The sequence below is a fragment of the Lutra lutra genome, chromosome 16 (genome assembly GCF_902655055.1).
Source record: "Lutra lutra chromosome 16, mLutLut1.2, whole genome shotgun sequence".
Taxonomy (NCBI): domain Eukaryota; kingdom Metazoa; phylum Chordata; class Mammalia; order Carnivora; family Mustelidae; genus Lutra; species Lutra lutra.
Window position 1 is genome coordinate 6,485,940 of NC_062293.1, and position 24,153 is coordinate 6,510,092.

Below are 24,153 nucleotides of genomic sequence, written 5' to 3' on the forward strand. Positions count from 1 at the left end.
TCCAGACAGTATGATACTGACATAAAAACAGACAAATAGACCAATGGAATAGAAGGAAAATAAACCCAAACCTATATGGTCAACTAATATTTGACAAGGGGACCAAGAATATGCAATGGAGAAAAGGTGGTCTCTTTAGCAAATTGTGCAGAGATAACTGGATATTCCCATGTGAAAGAATGAAACAGGACTCCTTTTTTTTACACCACTCAAAGAATTAAAGACTTAAATGTAAGACCTGGAACCATGAAACTCCTAGAAGAATTAACATATGGTTTCACTTACTTGTGGAAAACGAGGAATAGCATGGAGGACATTAGGAGAAGGAAAGGAAAAAGGAAGGGGGAGGGAAATCAGAGGGGGAGACAAATCATGAAAGACTGTGGACTTCAAGAAACAAACTGAGGGTTTTAGAAGGGGAGGGGGTGGGGGGATGGGTTGGCCCGGTGATTGGTATTAAGGAGGGCACGTATTGCATGGAGCACTGGGTGTTATTTGTAAACAATGAATCTTGGAACACTACATCAAAAACTAATGACATAATGTATGGTGACTAACATAACATAATAAAAAAAAAAGAAAAAGAAAACATAGGAACAAAGCTCCTTGAAGTGGGTCTTGGTAATGATGTTTTGGACAGAGCACAAGCAACAAAATAAAAAAAGAAATAGGTGGGACTACATGAAACCAAAAAGCTTCTGACAGGGGCACCTGGATGGCTCAGATGGTTGGGCATCTGCCTTCAGCTCAGGTCTTAATCTCCAGGCCCTGGAGCTATTTTTATTTTGTTTAGGTATATTCCTAAAAGTGGAATTACAGGATCATATTGTATTTCTATTTTTAATTTTTTAAAACTTGTATTGCTTTTTTTTTAAGATTTTACTTTTTTTTTTTTTTTTTAGAAAGAGAGAGAGAGAGAGAGAGAGAGCATGGGCCAGTGTGGGACAAAGAGCAGAGGTAGAGGAAGAAGCAGACTCTTGGCTGAGCAAGAATCCCAATGTGGGGCTCAATTCAGGACCCCATGACCATGACCAGAGTTTAAGGCAATTACTTAACCGACTCAGCCACCCAGGTGCTCCTATTTTTGATTTCTTGAGGATCATCTGTACTGTTTTTTGTAGTGGCTGCACCAATTTACATTTCCACCAACCACCACTGTAGGGTTCCTTTTTCTCCACATCCATTTTCAGCATTGGTTATCTCTTGTCTTTTTGAGTTTGGCCATTCTAACAGGTGTGAGGTGTTATCTCCTCGTGGGTTTAATTTCCATTTTCTTAATGACTAGTGACCTGGCTCCCTACCAATTCCAGCATAAACTCAACCCCAACCCATCATGTCATGAGAAAAAGCCACTGTGAGTTAGGACAGACCCATCTCCCCATCTCTTGGTAAGGACCATCCCATATCTCTGCACCTCGAAGAGGCCCCTGGTCATCATGCAAACCCAAAAGGCACACCAACAGCCAGTGCGTTGGCAGACCACCCTCTTGTTACACAACAACCCCTTGTACCTCTGGATGGAGAGGAGAAGCCCAGTCTCAGCTTCACATGGCACCAACGTCCCATCAGCTCCTTCAATCTCTGGACCTTCTTGTCTGTTGTCAATCCTCTGCCCTACGAGTCACAGTAGAGTGAACTTTGCAAAAAAGAGAGAATCCCAACTGAGGTACACATGGGATTGGTGATGGCTGTTCCATGTCCATGTCTTGAGAATAAGCTAACACACAGGAGGGAAGCAAGCCTGGGGGATTTGTACCCTGGTTCGGAACCCAGAAACTAAATGGAACCTTTGAAAGCCTCTGAGGTCACAGAGCCAACTTGTGTGGCCAGAGGAGAGCAGGGGTCCCATGGGAACTGCGGGTGCTTGGAGCTGCAGGCTGGGGGGTCCTAACACCACTGTGGTCACCACTGATGCCTGAGAGGATGGGCTGCTGGGGGCTCCACACTGGACATGATCCATCCTGACCACAAGGAAGTGACATGTCACAGGGGTGAGGAAGTCCCACGGAGGAGGAAATGCTCTAGTGTGGCTCCATTGTGTGGGGCGAGTGTGGACAGTGAGAGGAGCAGATGTTGTTTGTTTAAGGGGACGGCAATCCCAATCTAGACCTGGACCAGGAGCTGTCTTGTCATCGGGATTGAGCAGATCCGGTGCACCAGGTTCAGGACTCTGCCTCAGTTCATGCTGCTTCTGTCCCCAAGCTTCCTGCACCCCAACCAGCTTGAGTCAGTGTGGGAGAAGATTGTGAGACCAAACACAGGCAGGACGAGGAAGCAAAGAGACCCCAGAAAGCAGAAGTGGGCCCTGCAGAGAGGACCCTCCGTGAGGAGGCTTGAAATTATCCCCCCTCACTAATAGCCTGGCATTGCTGTGGGTGACGTCTGTGCTGCAGACATGACCCCAGGGGACGGGAGGTCGTGGCTGCCTGCAGCGCTGCTCCTTCTGCAGGTCCCAGGTGAGCGGGGCCTGGGCAGGGAAGTCTGTCCTGAGTGGGAGGGAGGGAGATGGGGGATGAGGGTGTGGGGCAGCCCAAGGGGAGGGAGGGAGGGAGGACATGGGAGGGGAGAGAGAGAGCAGAGATTCTCCTGAGATTGGCCAGCACTGCCTCAGCAGTGACCAGGAGGATTCAGTGTATAAAGCAGGTGAGTCATGTCCATTATAGTGGACAGAGCAGCCCTGAGTGGAGGGGCTCCTGTGACCACCATTACTGTAGTGTCATAGCCAGAAACAAGGTCTTGTTGCATCACACACACACACACACACACACACACACACACACACACGGAACACACTCTCATTGTGCCACTCTGTGAGGAGGGAGTTACATCCCCTCTTTCTGATCTCAGGAAAGCCTTGACTTCTGCCAAGGCCTCCTCCTGACCCTGAGGGCCCTTGAGGGACTCAGGGGTCACCTTGACCTCAGATCCCCTCAGGGCCCTTGAGGGACTCAGGGGTCACCTTGACCTCAGATCCAGGCCCCTCTGGTTAGGGGTCACACTTGGCTGTGTTTTCCAGGCTGTGTTTCCCAGATTCTGAGTAGTCCCATCTCCCTGGTGGGCACCGTGGGGCAATCCGTGAGTGTGATATGTCCATATGAGAAGATATACGAAAACAATGCCAAATACTGGTGCAAAAGCCCATGTTTGTGGAAGATTGTGGAGACCACAGTCCCAGACGTAGAAGTGTGGAATGGCCGTGTGTCTATCAGGGACGTTTCTGCAACCCTCTCCTTCAGAGTGACCATGAGGAACCTCAGAGAGGAGGATGCTGGGACATACCTGTGTGGGATTGATACATCAGAGGTTCCAGGATATATGTTCGACCTCACCTACCCAGTTGTGGTGTCTGTGACCCCAGGTGAGCTGTGCACACCCCTCCCCCGACACCAGCACCAGGGCTGCCTGAGACTGGGGCGGATCACCCTGACTCTGGCAGGAAAGTGGTGGGACATAGGACAGAAGAGTGGGATGAGGATGGGGTGGGTGACACAGGACACCAGGGGTGTGCCTGTGTGTGTGCGCGCACATGTGTTGTGTCTGTGTATTTGTCTGTGTGTGTCTAGGTGTGTGAGTGTATGTGTGTGTGAGTTGTGTTGTCTGCACATTTGCACAACCACATGCACACCTCTGGCTGACCTAAGTGTCTCAGTGTGCACTTTCATGCCTAAAGCTCTCCCAGGGTGGGCGGTGGGAATGGCCCTGAGTCTGGGGAAGGCTGTCTACCTTTCTGTCCTGACAAGGTCCTGCCCACATTGGAGGGGACCTGAGCCTCTTCTTGGATCTCTGTCTTCCCAAGGGGGAACGGGACCATAGGGCACTGGCTCCTCTCCCTTACTGGCTGCCCAGGACCCCGGAGCTCTAACAGGACAATACTGTGTCCTGGATGGTTCCTGAACACCAGCCTCACAGCTGTGATCCTAGGGGTCTGCACCAGCCTCGACAGGGGCCCAAGAAGGAGCCCCAGGCCCTGATGTGGGGCTTCCGTGAGCATTTAGGGAACACCCCTCCCCTCTGGCTTGACCCTCCCCATTCCTTCTGTCATCCTGTCCCCACCGGAGGGAACCCAGAGAAACTGCTGAAAGCTCCCCTCAGACAAAGGAGGGGAAAAAAATGAGAAAAATGAGTTCTCAGGTCCTATGGCCCCAAATATACTTCCATGTGCTGCAAAGAATTCTTTACTAGAAACCTGTTTTTGTTTCTTGAGAACCACATGGAAGTCATCCTTCTGAGTGTTCAGGTTTTTGTCTTGTGTTCTTACTCCGACGTTGGCCCTGGCTCCTCTGACGTCCTTCCCGCAGGTCGTCTCTCTCACATGGGGCATTGCCCTCCCAGGCCCCTTGTGGGCTCCTATTTAACAGCGAGGAGAAGAGTGTCCTCAGACACCACCACTGGGAAGAGAAAGACCATTGTCCACTTGGCTTCAGGACAGGGAACTTTCTGTGTGGTGCCCTGGGTGTGTGTCTGTCTCACTAGATCTTTCTTTCTGTCTATCCTTCAGTCCCGCGGCCACCCAGGTTCACAGTTCTGGCTTAGAGTTCGGGGGATGAGTGCACTGAGTGCAGGATCCATCATTCAGTGGGGACTCTGCTGAGCGCCCTGTTTCATGGTCCTCACTCCAGACATCAGCCCTGCCTGAGGACCCGGCCTCCACCCCCAGCTCTGGATCAATCTCTGCAGAGGAAAGCTCAACCCATACTCTGCCAGGGGAAACCAGGGGTGGGTGGCTGAGCCCAGAGCCCTGAGCTCCTTCCACACACTGCCCCATGCCCTGCTGGGAGATGCTCTGCCTCTGAAATCTCCCACCTGGCCAGGGTGCACCTGCAGAGGGGGCCGGGGAGGCCGGAGTCTCAGGCAGGCGTGGGTGTGGCTGTGGGCAGATGTGGAGCCCAGACGCCTGTCCAGATGGCCTGAGTGACCAGGACTATGTGAGTCGGAACCACACAGCTGACAGAGAGTGGGAGAGCCCGGGGGAGGACAGCAGGCCTGACGTGTGCTTCCCCGCACCCCAGCCAGCACTGCAACCCCCAGCTCTGTGAGCCCCCCCGCAGCACCCTTGATATGGTTTTGGAATATGGATGAGGTTTGGTGGGGTGGGGTCCAGAGCTTACAACCAAGAAAGAATCCTTGAGACATCTTCGGTGCAAAATGGTGGTTTCGTTAAAGCTCAGGGACAGGACCCCAGGGCAGAAAGAGCTGCTGTCCGGCTTGTGAGGGACAGCTGATTGTGTATTTGGAAGTTTGGGGAGGTAAGGAAAAGGGGAGGTTTCAGAAGGCTTTTCATGTGATAAAGAAGACTCACAGGATACTGGAGGCCTTGCCATTGTCAGTGTTAGGGTTCTTTTTCCCTCTAGAAAGGCATTGCCATGAAGAGCTGGGAAGTTCCTGGAGTAGTGTCACCTGTCCCACCCAGGAGTATGGGGGGGTGGGGTTGTGGGGTGTCAGCTTTGGCTTGTCCTCAGCCTGCCTTCTCCTCCCTCATCAACAACAGGTCTTCACATGGTCCTGCTAGACCCCACATTGAATACCGCAACCTCAGACGACTACTACACCTCCCGCCTACATTCTGGGTAAGGGGCTAGCAGCGGGAGACCTTTGACAGCTGGGTGATTTCTGGGGAACGGGGGGCTGAGGTGTGTGGGTGTGACTGTCGTGGCCTCAGTCCCACACTTACTTACCAATTCCACACCTCACTGTGGAAGTCCTACCAAGCACCAGGCCCTCTTCTAGGGATACAGCCCGGGGCCACCGAGACACAGTCCGGTTCTGACAAAAGGTGGGAAATTCACACAGTGAAGAAGTCAACATGTTCATCAATAGAGGAAATGCCAGCTCATGATGAGTGCTTGGGGGAACTAGGACAGATGGGTGGGGGAGAGCACGTGCAGGAGAGCCACAGGGCGGCGGGGGCAAGGGAGGGTGGGGATTGCTCTTCAATACACAATGATCAGGGAGCCCTTGCCGGTGAGAGGACATTTCCCTGGAGACCTGTAGGACTGGGGCAGCCCACACTCAGGTATCTGCAGAAATTGGGCTCTGGGGACACGGAAGACAAGTGCCAGTGTTGTGCAAAGGGGGCCTTCAGGTCCCGGCCCAGGCCAGGTGCTCTAGGGGCCCCTGGGTTCTCTTCTTAGCTTCCCCCTCCTCACCACGCCCTCGTTGTGTTGAGTCCCCCCAAAATTGGGTACCCCAATAATGGGTCCGTGATTAAAGGAGTGAGACTGATACAAAGCGAAGGTCAAGCAAAGCTTTATTTCACGCCAAGCATCAGGAATCAAACTGGCCGGCTAGGGCCGCACCTCTTACAGAGAGGGCGATCCCTCCCTGCTTGTCAGACTAACTTTTTATAGAGCAAAGGCCATGTGGTTGGGCCTGGCCACACACAGGTGGCCAATGATATTGTAACACACAGAGGAAACTCCACAGTGATGCTAGGTGAACAATTGAATTATAATTTACCCTAGTAGACATTTGAACCAGCCTATCACCTAGTTCAGAATTGGTGCCCAAAAGGTGCCCAAAGGGTGGGGCCCATACTCCTCGGTAGCTAGGAGACAGTATGCGCCTCCACTGATTGAATACCTCCACCTGGCCTGACCCACCCTTGTATTTGGACGTTGTTATGTGGGCCTGGTTTCCCGGACTTGCTTTTAAATAAGTTCCCGGGGGTGGGTGGTGGGGGGGGGGGCAAGGTCAATTTAAGTTTTACAACAAAATGGCAGTTCAACCTGGGTGGGGCCGCTCTGGCTGAATAGGCCCTTACAGTTAGAGAGTCATCCTGTTGAAGACCAGGCTTCTAAGAGAGATGAGAGGTGAGTGGGGTCATTGATTACCTCCAGCATTAACTACTGAGTTTTAAGGCTAAGGTTTGGAAGCTGCCAGATCCTCCCTGGGACTAAAGCAAATATTTCTGATACCAAATGGGAACTACTGTTTGTGGGAGAGCAGACATCAGACAAATAACCCCAGTTATTTGCTGGTCCACGGACAGGTAACTCCCAATGGGGAGGGTTTAGATAGAACTCTTTTCCCGGCCCAGGTCCTGCCTGCTCCCTGGGGTCTCCCTCACATCGCTCCAATAACCAGGCTCTCTCCAAGTCTATATCCTATCTCAAGGGCAATTGTTAGCCTGAGGGTCACAGAAGTGGTCTGTTGACGGGACAGTCCCAGCCATGGACCCACCGGGGCCTGATCTCTGTGTGGATTCTTGTGGCCCCAGAACATTGACACAGGGACGAAGGAAAGTAGAGGGTACCAGGGCATCTCCTTGAGGACATGCTCACTGCCTGTCACCGTGTCCCCCACAGGTCCCTGCTCAGCTGCATCTACTTCCGGCTCCTGGTCTTCCTGGAGGTGCCCCTGGTCCTGAGCATGCTCAGTGCTGTCCTCTGAGGGAACAGGCCTCAGAGGGGACCTGGCGGGAGGCAGTATCTGCCGAATAATGAGTATTGGTAACACCAATTGCCTATTGACGACCTGCCCAGGAACACAGCCCATCTGATGGATGGGAATGGCCTTCTGACCAACACATCCAGTCACCGTCTTTATTTTATTCCAAATACTCTGTAAACTTTTTTGTAAATTTTCCTGCAAAGTATCATAGACACAAAGAATGTTCCCAATAAATGCATACTCCTTGAAGCCCAAATACTCTTCAACCCTTGGATATATCGTGAATATTTCTGAAGTCCCTCTGAGGAAACCAACTATGAATTTTACAGTCATGTTCTCCTTATTTTCTTTATGGGTTTGCCACATATTTGCAAATTATTTACTCTAGGTCAGTTCATAAAAGGCACCAAAGTTAAAAAAAAATACTTTTATTTCCAAGGTCATTGGTCTTCTATTAATACTTCTTTCCCAAGTCATCACCCTTTTTATATAATACAATGGTCACTTATTGCACAAGCCTCCCTGTGAATGGTGTTTATGTATTCCAGGGCTGATGGGGTCCCTATGCCTCTGACAGGCCTGGGCATGGGAGAATGGGAGAAAAAAATCAAGACAACTTACAGGTTTGTTGTGCTACACTTGTGTTTGGACAGGATCAGAGCAAACTGGTGAGTTGTCTTGGTTTTTAAAATTTATTAATTTTTATAATTTAATTTTTAAAATTTATAATTAAATATTTTCCTTCCAGTGTTCAAAAACAAGAGAGTGGGAAACTGTGTTTATGAAATGCAGCAATTAGAATACAAAGTAATCTGATGTCAGAGCCAACCTTAGAACCCAAGCAGGAAAGAATCTTTATTACCTTAATCCCATTTTTCCCACCTCTAGCTGTATTAATCAAGGTCCACCAAAACCCTTAAAAATATCACTCCCAAAACAGGATGCTAAAACTCAGAACATAAAGAAACTCTGGAAGATAAAGCTGACTGAATAGAAAAACACATCTTAGAACTTTAAACCTTGACCGACTTTTAAATAATAATGCTTTAGTGTGACTCCTGGATGGCTCATTCCATTGAACATCTGCCTTCAGCTCATGATCTCAGGGCCCTGAGACCAGTCCCCACATCAGCCTCCCTGCTTAGTGGGAATTCTGCTTCTCCCTCTCATTCTCTCTCTGACCCTCCCTCTGCTCACTCTCTCTCTCAAAATAATAATAAAGTAATGCTTTAAAGAGGTGATTAAATTAAAAAAATTTTTTTAAATAAAGCTTCTTTAAAACACCCAAGTTTTGGTGATCGGGAAGGTAAAGTAATTTTCTTATAAATTTGAGGATCTAAAAAGTAATTTGTTACATTGTTACTATTACCAGTTTTTGACAATAAGGTGAGAAGAGACAGGTCTGGGGCCAGAAGTTCTTCTTCCTCTAGTCTGAGCGGCAGTGTGTCTAGACAGGATATCGATGGGCAAGGAGGGCTCCAGGTTGTCTTCCTCAGGTCAACTCCATGTCCCACAAATTGCCCACTGAGGCCTGTTGATCCCAAGGGACCGTGCTTGCCCTTTAACCATCAAGCTTGGTAAAAATACTTACATACATACATACATAAATGGATGCAGTGAACCATCACACACACACACACACACACACACACGTAATATGTGCTGGGGAGCATGGGGGAAGAACTCCATAGGACTCTTAACTTGCAGGTAGAGAGTGCCAAGGACACTTGGCCAAGGGAGTCCAAGGTGTGAGTATCCTTTTTGGTGGCCTTGCCCTCGTGAGAACCCCCAGTGTAGCCTTTCAATTCAACTATCTTTCCTTTCTCTATTCATTCACCAAATATTCACCAAGAGCCTCTGGAGCACCAGGCTTGTTTCTAGGTGCTGGGGATACAGCAGTCAGCAAAACACGGGCCATCTATTCTAATGGGTAGTTTCAAAAAATAAATTAAAAATATTAGTTTATGAGAAATGTCATGAAGAAGAATGGATGAGAGTTCAGAGGATGGGGTGACAGAGGACAGGGACAGCCTCTTGGGTGAGAGCCTCAGGCAGGTGAGGGAGGGAAGGTGGAAAGTCTGAACAAAGGTAAAGCTCAGGGCAGAGAGGGTCCTGAGAAGTCAGTGGGGCAGGATTCTGGGGGTTCAGGTAGATGTGGATAGATAGGGCAGGCAAAAGAATCCAGCAAAGAATTATGCACCCTGATGGGGTGAGGTTTGTTCCAGGTAGGTAAGACTGGTTCAACTTTGAAAATGAATCACTGTAACCCACCACAGCAAACTAAGGAAGAAAAATCATAGGATCATATCAGATGACACCAGAAAAGCATATACCAAACTGTAGTACCCACTCATGATCAAGAAACTCATAAAAATAAGAGTAGAAGGAATTTCCTCAACTTGATGAAGATCATCTAAAAGAAAAATACAGCTAACATTATAGTTAGTGATCAAAAACTAAAAGCTTTCCCTGTATGATCCTGAGCAAGGCAGAGATGCCCACTCTCATCATAGAGTCATCTTAGCCATGACAATTCTGGCCATTGCCATAAGTCAGATAAGGAAATAAGGGCATAGAGAATGGAGGAGAAGAATAAAGCTGACCCTGTTTGCAGATGACATAATTGTCTATGTAGAAAATCTCAAGCAATCTACAAAACCTCATAGAACTAAGAGGTGAACTAAGAGAACTAAGAGGTGGGCTAGAATCAGAGGTGTCCTGTCTTTGTGCCTGGTTCTATACCCTCCCCTGGGCACAGGTGGTGAGGGTCCTGACTTATTCTTGTCTGAACTACCCTTTGGGCTCTGGACCTGAGTTCATCAGGTCACGGGATACAAGATGAAGACAAAACAGTCAATCACATGTCCATATACTAACAAGTGAACATATGGAAACCAAAATTAAAACTGCATTCCATTGGGTGCCTGGGTTGCTCAGTGGGTTAAAGCCTCTGCCTTCGACTCAGGTCATGATCTCAGGGTCCTGGGATGGAGCCCCACATTGGGCTCTCTGCTCAGCAGGGAGCCTGCTTCCTTCCCTCTCTCTCTCTGCCTGCCCCTCTGCCTACTTGTGATCTCTGTCTGTCAAATAAATAAAATCTTTTCTAAAAATACATTCCATTCCATTGCATTCCTAGAGACATATAAACTACCACAACTGAACCAGGAAGAAATAGAAAACCTGAACAGACCCATAACCAGTAAGGAGATTGAAACAGTCATCAAAAATCTCCAAACAAAAGCCCAGGGCTAGACAGCTTCCCAGGGGGAATTCTACCCAACATTTAAAGAAGAACTAATTCCTATTCTCCTGAAACTGTTCCAAAAAATAGAAATGGAAGGAAAACTTCCAAATTCATTTTATGAAGCCAGCATCACCTTGATCCCAAAACCAGACAAGGATCCCATCAAAAAAGAGAATTACAGACCATATCCTTGATGAACACAGATGCGAAAATTCTCACCAAAATACTAACCAATAGGATCCAAAAGTACATTAAAAGGATTATTCACCACAACCAAGTGGGATTCATTCCAGGGCTGCAAGGTTGGTTCAACATCCGCAAATCAATCAATGTGATACAACACATTAATAAAAGAAAGAACAAGAACCATATGATACTCTCAATAGATGCTGAAAAAGCATTTGACAAAGTGCAGCATCCCTTCCTGATCAAAACTCTTCAAAGTGTAGGGATAGAGGGCACATATCTCAATATTATCAAAGCCATCTATGAAAAACCCACCGCAAATATCATTCTCAATGGAGAAAAACTGAAAGCTTTTCCGCTAAGGTCAGGAACACGGCAGGGATGTCCATTTATCACCACTGCTATTCAACATAGTACTAGAAGTCCTAGTCTTAGCAATCAGACAAAAGGAAATTAAAGGCATCCAAATCAGCAAAGAAGAAGTCAAACTATCACTCTTCGCAGATGATATGGTACTATACGTGGAAAACCCAAAGGACTCCACTCCAAATCTGCTAGAACTTGTACAGGAATTTAGTAAAGTGTCAGGATATAAAATCAATGCACAGAAATCAGTTGCATTTCTTTACACCAACAACAAGACAGAAAGAAAAATTGAGTCAATCCCATTTACAATTGCACCCAAAACCATAAGGTACCTAGGAATAAACCTAACCAAAGAGGCAAATAATTTATACTCAGAAAACTATAAAGTACTCATAGGAGAAATTGAGGAAGACACAAAGAAATGGAAAAATGTTCCATGCTCCTGGATTGGAAGAACAAATATTGTGAAAATGTTTATGCTACCTAAGGCAATCTACACATTTAATGCAATCCCTATCAAAATCCCACCCATTTTTTTCAAAGAAATGGAACAAATAATCTTAAAATTTATATGGAACCAGAAAAGACCTCGAATAGCCAAAGGAATATTGAAAAAGAAAGCCAAAGTTGGTGGCATCACAATTCTGGACTTCAAGCTCTATTACAAAGCTGTCATCATCAAGACAGTATGGTACTGGCACAAAAACAGACACACAGATCAATGGAACAGAATAGAGAGCCCAGAAATAGACCCTCAACTCTATGGTCAACTAATCTTCTACAAAGCAGGAAAGAATGTCCAATGGAAAAAAGACAGCCTCTTCAATAAATGGTGTTGGGAAAATTGGACAGCCACATGCAGAAGAATGAATGTGGACCATTTACTTACACCACACACGAAAATAGACTCAAAATGGATGAAGGACCTCAATGTGAGAAAGGAATCCATCAAAATCCTTGAGGAGAACACAGGCAGCAACCTCTTCCACCTCAGCCGCAGCAACATCTTCCTAGGAACATCGCCAAAGGCAAGGGAAGCAAGGGCAAAAATGACTGTTGGGAATTCATCAAGATCAAAAGTTTTTGCACAGCAAAGGAAACAGTGAACAAAACCAAAAGACAACTGACAGAATGGGAGAAGATATTTGCAAATGGCATATCAGATAAAGGGCTAGTGTCCAAAATCTATAAAGAACTTAGCAAACTCAACACCCAAAGAACAAATAATCCAATCAAGAAATGGGCAGAGGACATGAACAGACATTTCTGCAAAGAAGACATCCAGATGGCCAACAGACACATGAAAAAGTGCTCCATATCACTCGGCATCAGGGAAATATAAATCAAAACCACAATGAGTTATCACCTCACCCCAGTCAGAATGGCTAAAATTAACAAGTCAGGAAATGACAGATGCTGGCGAGGATGCGGAGAAAGGGAAACCCTCCTACACTGTTGGTGGGAATGCAAGCTGGTGCAGCCACTCTGGAAAACAGCATGGAGGTTCCTCAAAAAGTTGAAAACAGAGCTACCCTACAACCCAGCAATTGCATTACTGGGTATTTACCCTAAAGATACAAACGTAGTGATCCGAAGGGGCACATGCACCCAAATGTTTATAGCAGCAATGTCCACAATAGCCAAATTATAGAAAGAACCTAGATGTCCATCAACAGATGAATGGATAAAGAAGGTGTGGTATATATACACAATGGAATACCATGCAGCCATCAAAAGAAATGAAATCTTGCCATTTGCGATGACGTGGATGGAACTAGAGGGTATCATGCTTAGTGAAATAAGTCAATTGGAGAAAGACAACTATCACATGATCTCCCTGATATGAAGAAGTAGGGATGCAACATGGGAGGTTTGGGGGGTAAGAGAAGAATAAATGAAACAAGATGGGATCGGGAGGAAGATAAACCATAAGTGACTCTTAATCTCACAAAACAAACTGAGGGTTGCTGGGGGTCGGGGGTCGGAAGAGGGAGGTGGGGTTATGGACATTGGGGAGGTATGTGCTGTGGTGAGTGCTGTGAAGTGTGTAAACCTGGCGATTCACAGACCTGTACCCCTGGGGATAAAAATACATTATATGTTTATAAAAAATAATTAATTTAAAAAAATACATTCCATTTACACACTTACTCCAAAGAAAATGAAATGCTTAGGTATAAGCGTAACAAAATATGTCCTGGATATGGATGCCCAAAATGACGAAATGCTGATGTTGGGAATCAAAGAAAATTTATATAAATGGAAGGCAATTATTGTATTAGTAGTTTCAGAGGTAGGAGTTAGTGAGTTGTCAGTCTTATGTCACATCCACGGCTCATTACATCATGTGCCCTCCGTAATGTCCATCACCCAGTTACCCCATCCCTTCTGCCTCACCTCCAGCAACCCTGTTTGTTTCCTATGCTTAAGAGTCTCCTATGTTTTGCACAAAAGGCATTTCTAGTTCCCAACCTCCAGCGTGAGGATGAAGGTAACACTCAGAGCACATTTGTGGCAGTTCTTCAAGCCACCAAAAGATGGTGATAGTGGCCGTTTGCATATCTGGGCAACCCCTCTTCAAGGACTTAAAAATAAGGATAAGGGAGTTGGGAGAAATTGGAAGGGGAGACGAACCATGAGAGACTGTGGACTTTGAGGAACTAACTGAGGGTTTTGGAGAGGAGGGAAGTCGGAGGTTGGGTGAGCCAGGTGGTGGGTATTATGGAGGGCACGTATTGCATGAAGCACTGGGTGTGGTGCATAAACAATGAATTCTGGAAAATTCTGGAACACTGAAAAGAAATTGAAAAAAAAAAATTATCCTCTAAGAGGATTGTTTCTCAGCTGCTGAGTCCCCTGGGATGATTCAAATACTCTGATCCTGGCCACCCCAGGGGTTAGAACTAGACCCACTGTATCCTGATGAACTTTCTCCTCAAGCTAAGTCCTACAGCCTGCTTCCCTCCCCATGCCCCATCTTGCGCATCAGCCTGAGCTGTGTCTCCCTTGGGCTCAACTAGAGGTGGACCCAGACATTCACAGTCCAGAGCTCAAGATGCAAGCAGGGGTCTGGAGCCCAAAGGGTAGTTCAGACGAGAAGAAGTCAGGACCCCCATCACCTGTGCCCAGGGGAGGGTACAGAACCAGGCAGAAAGACAGGACACCTCGGACTCTAGCCCAGGGCTTCAGCTTTATTGAGAAGCAGTGCCCTCATGGCTCTTCTGCAATTTGTACTCCATGGAAGAAGTCGATAGACCCAGTGCCCCTCCTGACCATGGTCAGTTGACATGGAACTTGGTATGGTGATATCTGGCGATGCTTCCTCTTATTGCCCAGGAGTGAGGGAAGCACCTCTTTCAAGGACTTCCTGGGGTCCGTGCCAGCAAGGTCTAAGGAAAGTTGGCTGAAGGAATGGGAAACGAGATAGAGGGGCCAGGACCAAGAAGATGCGCAGAAATGGGCAGGAGGTTGTTGTGGGAGGGTCTATCTTGCAGTGCAGGGAGAGAAGCCTGCCCTTTGGTTCTGGCTGGCCTCCCATTAGCAGCGTCAGTTGTCGTCTTTAACATTATGTCTAAATTGAATTATCAATACAATCACAGGGCTGCCCTGACTTAAATGTTCATCCTGCTATTTCTACATGTGTCTTATTCCAACCAACCACGAGTGAATTAACTTTGTAATTCAGGAATCATTTTTCTAGACCAATCAATTATGCCCTATGACCACTTTCATGTCCAAAAGTTGATTCATGCACACGCCCACGAGCCATGGGCACACACCTCTCCTGGTGTCCTAGAGATAAGCTGGTGCCCATGGGGACACTGTCAAAGACTGGGGACACCTGAGGCTCCAGGTGCAGGCTGACCGGGGAGCTCTTCATCCTCCTGGCTAGCATTGGGACCCAAGCCAAGCACGTAACTCCTCCCACTCTCAAATAGCCCAGAATGTTTGTAACCCTACTTTGACATCCCTCTTTTCTTCAGATGCTGACAGCTTCACAAAACAAAAGTCTCCCAGACGTCTCTGAGTCTCACAGAGACCCTAAAGCCAAAGAGGAGTAAAGCAGATACTTCTGATTCCAGCCCAAGGAAAGCCAGTAACATTTGCCTCTAACTTGGCCTTTGCTTCATCACTATTTCCCTTGCAAAACGCAGACCCAGTTCACGTGGGGATGGTCCCCATGCTCTTCCATGCTCAGCATGCTGACATCCTGGGTGTTTCCTCTGTGTTTCTCTGTAGCAGCTCCTTGAAACACCTACATTCCATCAACTCTAGGAGATGTCCTGGGAAGCCACGCTGCAGGTGAGAGGAAGGAATGAGGTTTTGGATCTTCCTGTTGAGTCCTCACAGGGATCTTCTTGAATGAGGTCCTCGTGTGCAGGCTTGGGGTTGAAGAAGTCAGTTGCCACAAGGGTCAAATACACACGTGTGTCAGTGAGGGTTCTCTGGACAAACAGAACCAGTAGGAGAAGCATGCCTATGAAGAGCTCATTAAAGGAATAGGCTCCCATGGTGATGGGAGTGGAGGAGTACCCAAGAGATCTGGTGGTGAAATCCATTCTGAGTTCAAGGGCCTGAGAGCCCGGAGTACAGAGGGTGGGAAAAGACGGACGTCCCAGCTGAAGCCATCAGGCAGCAAAGGGCGAATTCCTCCTTCCTCTGCTGGTCATCCACTTCTACTCAGACCCTCAACAGATTGGATGGGATGAGGCCCACCCACCCCAGAGAGGGCACCTACCTCACTGAGTCCATGGATTCAAATGCTCATCTCCTCCAGAAACATGCTCCCAGACACACCCAAGATCATCTTCCATCTGAGCCGCCCGTGGACAGTTAACCCATAATGTGAACCATCCACACCGCAGACTCAAACCTGAACTCAAATTTCTGTTGTAATTGCTCTGTGCACCTGGTGGGTCTTCCAACTTCTCAGCTCAGCCAGGAGCTGCAGAAACTGAAGTTTTTAGAAAAGGAAGATGCACCGGGAAGTGAAAGAGAGAAGGAAGAGAAGGTGGCAGGTTGAGAAGACTGAAGAAACCCTGAGTCCCTGTCAAGTTTCTCAATATGTGTTACAATGGCCACCAGCTGCCTAACAAACCCTCTCATTCTGCTTCCTGCTTCTCCCTCTTGCTGGCTCTTGGCCACTGTGTGTCTTTGCAGAGTCATGGTCTGAGTGAAAGACACTTGAGGAGTTGTGCCAGAGGAATCTGGGTTCAAATCCTGCCATCATCACTTATGATAAGCTTCTGGTCATTTTGTTGACTGAGCTGTTGGCAAGGTAACTGGGGTGTGGGAGATTATGTAAACTCTTCGTTATGTGAAAGAAGACCAATCAACAGAAAATCTTCCCTCAGACATCAAGCAAAGTTTCAGAGGTCTACTTTCATGGTTTGGATTCTGCTTTTTAAATTTTTATGCACTGTTACACGAGAACAGGAAATTGCACATATCCTATATACACAGCTTACTGACGTTTCAGGAAATGATATCCATTCAAAGCCTCCACTCAGACCAGATCTCCACATCCCTTGGCCGGGGTCCTCTATATTGTGTCAGGGTGGGTGTGTGGTCCCCAGATATGGCAGAAGCAATGGGACACGACTTCCAAGGATAAATCATAAATATGTTGTGCCTTGCTCTTCTTGGGTCACTCTCCGCGGGAGAATCTAGATGTGACCTCACGAAGACACTCGAGCAGTTGTATTGGGTGAGGAGGTAAGGACTCCTGCTAACCCCCAAGTGGATGTGTCATCCCTGAAGCAGATCCTTCAAGCCAGTCCAGCCTTCTAATAAGTATAGCCTGGTCAACATCTTGACCACAATGTTGTGAAAGAGACACGCTGAGCCATAGCCACCCAGATAAGCCACTCTCAGATTTGTGACTCTCAGCAAGTGTGAGATAATAAATACATTTTCAGACACTAAGTTCTCGGGGAATTTGTTGTACCACCATAGATATTGCATCTCATTGGACCACAGTTGTCTAGGGCCATGTCTGCAGCCAATTCCATGTGCATTAACTCAATCACTCTTTCACTCATTCTGTGAACAGTTATCAGAAGCCAAACTTTGGTCACAAGGTGCAACTGGCCACTGAGTCATTGTGTGAAGAATGAAGCAGACCCTGAATGCTGCTATGATATGAGTTCTATCCCAGTGGTGGAGATGCATAGAGACCACCAAAAGTAAACACATGACAAGATTCAGTGAACTATGCAGGGAACAAACAGGGGTTGGTGATTGAGACAACAGGGTGACCATAGGAAGAGTGTTTGGGGAGACCTTTCTAAGGGAGTACATCCAAGGTGCAATCTAAAGAGTAAGAAGGAAGAAGCAGTGAGAAGAGGTGGGCAGAGGATCCAAGGAGAGGGACAAAGAGATGCTAAGGGGAAGGATGGGCTCCATGGCAAGAGCATTGGGCACATTGCAGAAGGGGAGCCAGATAGAAATGCAGAACCCAGCAGTGGCTGGGCCACTCAGACCATGTAAGCCAAGCAAGGAGAGGGGGTTTCATCTGAAGGGCATGGGACCAAGGGTGTACTGGCTACTTCTGAGTTTTGTTGAAGAGCTCTCTTGCTGATGAGTGGAACAGAGGGAGGACAAAGCATGAAGGGACTGGGAAGGACAGGGATGTCACCATTGTACTGAGAGGAGAGAGGATTGCTGTAATGCCAGGGGGAAGAGAGGATATGGGCAGATGGAGATGCTAGAAGAAATATTAATGGGGAGAGGCAGAGAGAGGAATCCCAGATGACAGGGTCTGGCTGCAATAACTCTGGGAATACTGTGGCCTTAGATCAGGAAGAGATAGTGTGGAGGAGGAGCAGATCTGGGCAGAGAGTGTTTAGGGGGAAATTGATTGACCTGGTTGTTCTGACAAGTTTGAGGAGTTGGCATAACCCAGGCAAGTGTCAGACTCTGCACTGTGACCCACCTCCCTACCATTTCCAGCATAAACTCACCCCAAATCTATCATGTCATGAGAATAAGACACTCTGAGTTAGGACAGACCAACCTCCCCACCTCCTAGTAAGGACCATCCCCCAACTCTACGCCTTGAAGAGGCCCATGGTCACCATGTGAACCCAAAAGGGACACCGGCCCCCAGTGCTTTGTCAGACCACCCTCTTGTTACACAATGGCCCTTTGTGCCACTGGATGGAGAGGAGAAGTCCAGTCTCAGCTTCACATGTCCCCAATGTCTCATCAGCTCCTTCAATCTCTGGACCCTCTTGTCCATTGGCAGTCCTCTGCCCTGAGAGTCACAGTAGGGTGGACATTCCAAACATGAAGGAGTCAAAGTGAGGTGCACATGGGCTTGGTGATGGCTGTTCCCTTTCCATTCTTGAGATCAGGCAAACACACAGGAGGGAAGCAAGCCTGGGGGATTAGTACCCTGGTTCAGAACCCAGAACCCAAATGGAACCTTTGAAAGCATCAGAGGTCGCAGTTACAACTTGTGTGGCCAGAGGAGAGCAGGGGTCCCATGGGGACTGTGGGTGTTTGGAGCTGTAGGCTGTGGGATCCTAACACCACTGAGGTCACGACCGATGCCTGAGATGATGGGCTGCTGGGGGCTCCACGCTGGACATGATCCATCCTGACCACAAGAAGTGTCACGTCACAGGGTGGGGACATTCCCCTGAGGAGGAAATACTCTAGTGTTGCTCCATTGTGTGGGGCAAGTGTGGACAGTGAGAGGAGCAGATGTTGGCTGTGGAAGGGGACAGCAATCCCAATCCAGTCCTGGACCAGGAGCTGTCTTGTCATCGGGACTGAGTGGATCTGGGGCACCAGGTCCAGGATTCTGCCTCAGCCCTTTCTGCTTCTGTCCCCAAACTTCCTGCACCCCAACCAGCTTGAGTCAGCGTGGAAGAAGATTTTGAGAACAAACACAGGCAGGACGAGGAAGCAAAGAGGCCCCAGAAAGCAGAAGTGGGCACTGCAGAGAGGACCCTCTGTGAGAGACTTGAAATTGTCCCCCTCAGGAGCCTGGCATTGCTGTGGGTGACGTCTGTGCTGCAGACATGACCCCAGGGGATGGGAGGCCGTGGCTGCCTGCAGCGCTGCTCCTTCTGCAGGTCCTAGGTGAGTGGGGCTGAGCCTGGGCAGGGAAGTCTGTCCTGAATGGGAGGGAGAGGGGGAGGGGGATGGGGCTGTGGGGCAGGGGAGGGGAGGAGGACGTGGGAAGGAGGAGGGAGAGCAGAGAAGATTCTCCAATCTACCAGCACTGTCTCAGCAACCACCAGGAGAATTCAGTACATAAAGCAGGTAAATCGTGTCCACTGTGCCAGAAAGAGCAGCCCTGACTAGAGTGGGGCCTGTGACCAGCATTACTGTAGTGTCACAGTCAGAAATGACGTCTCCATGCATCACACACACACAGACACATCAGGGACACACTCACCTTGTGCCACTCCAGAAAAGGAGCTACATTCCCTCTTTCTGATCTCAGGAAGACCTGTCTCCTGCCAAGGCCTCCTCCAGACCCTGAGGGCCCTTCAGGGACTCAACAGTCAACTTGACCTGAGATCCCATTGACCCAGGTCCCTCTGGTGAAGGGTCACACTCGGCTGTGTTTTCCAGGTTGTTGGTCTCTGCATGGCACCCCCTCTGTGACGGGCACCGTGGGGGGATCCATGAGCGTGCAGTGTCAGTACGAGGAGGAATTCAGAGAGACTCCCAAATACTGGTGCAAGAGCCCATGTGTGAGGAGGACGCTAAAGACCGAAGGGGCAGACAGAGAAGGGAGGAAGGACCGTGCGTCCATCAGGGACCATCCTGCAAACCTCACCTTCACAGTGACCTTGGAGAACCTTACAGAGGATGATGCCGGGATATACTGGTGCGGGATTGATACATCAGGGAAACCAGGATATTTGTTCGACCGCACCTTCCAAGTTGTGTTGTCTGTGACTCCAGGTGAGCTCTGCACAACCCTCTGCCCACACCAGCACCAGGGTTTCCTGAGACTTGGGCTGATCACCCCAACCCTGGCAAGAAAGCAGTGGGATGTGGGAAGAGAATGGGGTGAGGATGGATGGGTGACACAAGGCACAGGGGATGAGCCTGTGTGTGTGTGCATGTGTGTGTGTGTGTCTGTGTCTGTTTGTGTATACGTCTGTGTGTGTCTAAGTGGGTGTACATTTCTGTGTGCAGGGGTTGTGTTGTCTGCATACTCACATAAGCACATGCACACCTCTGGTGGACCTAGGTGTCTCTGTGTGCCCTGACACACTCTCATGCCTAAAACTCTCCCAGGGTTGGCAACGGGAATGGCCCAGGTCTGGTGATTGTCTGGCTGCCTTCCTGCCCTGACAAAGCCCTGTCCATGTTGGAGTGGACCCAAGTCTCTTTCTGGACTTCTCTCTGTCCTCCCAAATGGGGAACAGGACCCTAGGGCATTCACTCCTCTCCCTTACTGGCTGCCCAGGACCCCGGGGCTCTAACAGGACATCACTGTGTACTGGATGGTTCCTGAGTGCCAGCCTCACAGCTGTGATCCTGGGTGTCTGCACCAGCCTCGACAGGGGCCCAAGAAGGAGCCCTAGTACCCTGATTTGGAGCTTCTGTGAACATTTGGGGAACAACCCTCCTTTTGGCTTGACCTTCCCCATTCCTTCCGTCATTTCCGCCGGAGGGAACCCAGAGAAACCACTGAAAGCTCCCCTCAGACAAGAAGGGGAAAAAATGGCCTGGTCCATTGGCCCCAAATATAATTCCATGTGCTGCAAAGAATTCTTTACTAGAACCCTGTTTTTGTTTCCTGAGAACCACATGGAGTTCATCCTTCTGAGTGTTCAGGTTTTTGTCTTGTGTTCTTATTCTATGTTGGCCCTGGCTCCTCTGACGTCTTTCCTGCAGGTCGTCTCTCTCACACGGGGCGTTTCCCTCCCAGGCCCCTTGTGGGCTCCTATTTAACAGCGAGGAGATGAGTGTCCTCGGACACCACCGTTTGGAAGAGAAAGACCTTTGTCCAGTTGGCTTCAGGACAGGGAACTTTCTGTGTGGTCCCCCGGGTGTGTGTCTGTCTCATTAGGTCTTTCTTTCTGTCTATCCTTCCATCCCATGCCCACCCAGGTTCACAGTTCTGGCTTAGAGTTCGGGGAATGAGTGCACTGAGTGCAGGATCCATCATTCAGTGGGGACTCTGCTGAGCGCCCTGTTTCATGGTCCTCACTCCAGACATCAGCCTTGCCCGAGGACCCGGCCTCCACCCCCAGCTCTGGATCAATCTCTGCAGAGGAAAGCTCAGCCCATCCTCTGCCAGGAGAAACCAGGGGCGGGTGGCTGAGCCCAGAGCCCTGAGCTCCTTCAACACACTGCCCCATGCCCTGCTGGGAGATGCTCTGCCTCTGAAATCGCCCACCTGGCCAGGGTGCACCTGCAGAGGGGGCCGGGGAGGCCGGAGTCTCAGGCAGGCCTGGGTGTGGCTGTGGGTGGATGTGGAGCCCAGACGCCTGTCCAGATGGCCTGAGTGACCAGGACTTTGTGAGTCAGAGCCACACAGCTGCCAGAGAGTGGGAGAGCCCGGGGGGAGGACAGCAGGCCTGACGTGTGCTTCCCCCCCCAGCCAGCACTGCAACCCCCAGCTCTGAGAGGCTCCCCAGCACTCCAGGTCTTCCCAGGACACTGCCAGCCCCCACATGGGACACTGCGACTCGGCGGGAGTCCTCCACTTCTAGCCAACGTCCTGGGTAAGGGGCTAGCAGCTGGAGACCTTTGACACCTGGGTGATTTCTGGGGAACACGGAGGACAGAGCTGTGTGGGTGTGACTGTCGTGGCCTCGGTCCCACACTATTTACCAATTCCACACCTAACGGTGAAAGTCCTACCGTGTGCTGGGCGCCCTTCTAGGGATACAGCCCTGGACCACCGAGACACAGACCTGCTCTGACAAAAATTGGGAAATTCACACAGTGGACAACTCAACCTGAGAACAGATGGGTCAGAGAGAGCATGTGTGGGGAGCGATGGGGGCGGGACTGCTGTTCCATACACAATGATCAGGGAGTCCGGGCCAGTGAGAGGACATTTCCCTGGAGACCTGTAGGATTGGGGGAGCCGGTACTCAGGTATCTACAGAAATCAAGCTCCGCGGACAGGGAAGACAAGTGCCAGTGTTGTGCAAAGGGGGACTTCAGGACGTAGCCCAGGTCAGGTGCTCTGGGGGCCCCTGAGCTCTCTTCCCGGCTCCCTCCCAGCCCATCACTGGAGAGTCATCCTATTGAAGACGAGGCCACAGAGGGAGAGAAGAGGTGAGTGGGGTCATTCATTCCCTCCAGCATTAACCTCTGAATCTCAAGGGTAAGGTTTGGAGGGACCACACAGGTGCCAGATGGACCCTGGGACTAAAGCAAATACTCCATTCCCTCATGGGAAATACTGGTTATGGGAGAGCAGACATTACACAAGCAACCCAGCACTGATTTCTAGTCCATAGACAGGGTAACTGCCCATGGGGAGTGGTTAGATAGAAATCTTTTCCCAGGCCAGGTCCTGCCTGCTTCCTGGGGTCTCCTCATGTCACTCCAATAGCCAGGCCCTCTCCATGTCCACACCCTGTCTCAAGGGCAATTGTAAGCCTGAGGGTCACAGAAGTGGTCTGATGATGGGGCAGTCCCAGGCATAGACCCACCTGGGCCTGATTTCCTTCTGGACTGCTGTGGCCTCAGGACATAGACACAGGGACAGAAGGAAAGTGGAGGGTACCAGGGCATTTCCCTGATGATGGGGCTCACGGCCTGTCACCATGTCCCCCACAGGTCCCTACTGAGCAGCATCTACTTTCCTCTCCTTCCTGGTCTTGCTGGAGGTGCCCCTGGTCCTGAGCATGCTCAGTGCTGTCCTCTGAGGGAACAGGCCTCAGAGGGCATCTGGGGGGACGTGGCATCAGCCTGATAAAGCCAGTAATGCCAACTGCCCATTAATGGATAGGAAGATGGGGTGCACGGGAAGACGGTGGGCATGACGAAAGGAATCCAGATTCATTGAAAACAAATGACAAAGAGCCTGTTTGGGTTTGGATTTCCTCAAATCTGATGGGGAGACAAGGACTTAGGTGCAATTAGTTTATGGAATGGTGATCCCAGGAAGCACAGGGAGGGAAAGGGAAGATGGGGAAACCAATGAAGCGTGCTTTGATGGAGGAGCCATCACAGGGGAACTGGGTTCCGTCACTGGGTATCCTCAGATGTGCTGTGTAGGACGCACCCCAGAGCTGTCCCACCAGCCCTGAGGAAGCTGAGGCAGTGATCAACATCCATCTGTCCTCATGGTGGGGAAGATGGTGGGGCTTCCTGTTTCTCACAGACAATGAGGGACGTCCCCTTATCTAGAGAGAGTACTGCAGGCAGAGGGGCTTCTTATGCTCTCACAGAGTGATGAAGTAAGGCCCCTCATCTGGAGAAAGAGTATGGCAGGCAGAGGGTCCTCCTGGGGACATGGATTCTGTGCCATTTACGGCCTGTTCTGCTCAGCAAGCTGAACTTTCCTATAGCTAAAGAGAGTCCTCAGGCAAAGAGGTGAGGGAGCTGGATCGGGGAACCCACTGGCCGTTCCAAGACTGTCCACAGTTGGCCCGGAGTTCAAGTGGGCAAAGAGGATATGAGCCAGGGTGCCAAACAGGTGTGCAAGAGGGTCCCAGTGTGACCTTGGAGAGGACATCAGCCAAACCACAGGCTGAGAGCTAGGCGAGGGGCTGGCGACGTGGAGCGCTTCTAGAAAGGTCCCGTGTGGGGAGGGGACACAGCACTTGTGAGGAGCTGGCGTGGGGACAGTTACTGGGACCCACAAGTGAGAGGACTGGCCATGAGCTGAGTTTGGGGTGGTCACTTCTGGAGGCTGATGGAGGTTGTTGAGCAGTTTCACCAGAAGAGCTTCTCCAACGATCATATTGAAGCTGAGTCCAGACTAGGTTGAGAGAGGAGAGCTTTTATAAGGGAGCATTTCACCCTCAAAATCTGCC

General features: G+C 49.4%; 2 protein-coding genes across 3 annotated transcripts in view; both read left to right on the plus strand.

The window, feature by feature from the left end:
* LOC125086646 (CMRF35-like molecule 6) overlaps positions 1-24,153 on the plus strand; it is a 34,492-nt gene that overhangs the window by 9,695 nt on the left and 644 nt on the right. Inside the window, exons 1-4 of one of the 2 annotated variants that reach the window (XM_047705966.1) lie at positions 19,048-19,273; positions 19,772-20,107; positions 21,759-21,882; positions 22,391-22,444. In XM_047705966.1, coding sequence (XP_047561922.1) covers positions 19,213-19,273; positions 19,772-20,107; positions 21,759-21,882; positions 22,391-22,444 — 575 coding nt within the window. In that variant the 5' untranslated portion in view covers positions 19,048-19,212. Of the gene's footprint in view, positions 1-19,047; positions 19,274-19,771; positions 20,108-21,758; positions 21,883-22,390; positions 22,445-24,153 lie in introns of those variants that run through there. The other variant, XM_047705965.1, reaches the window with a different exon arrangement.
* Positions 1,819-23,270, plus strand: LOC125086658 (CMRF35-like molecule 6). Its single transcript, XM_047706007.1, has 5 exons — positions 1,819-2,456; positions 3,017-3,358; positions 5,489-5,567; positions 7,305-7,350; positions 23,002-23,270. Exons 1-5 carry the CDS (start codon positions 2,396-2,398, stop codon positions 23,038-23,040), a joined length of 567 nt encoding a protein of 188 aa, XP_047561963.1. The 5' UTR covers positions 1,819-2,395; the 3' UTR covers positions 23,041-23,270.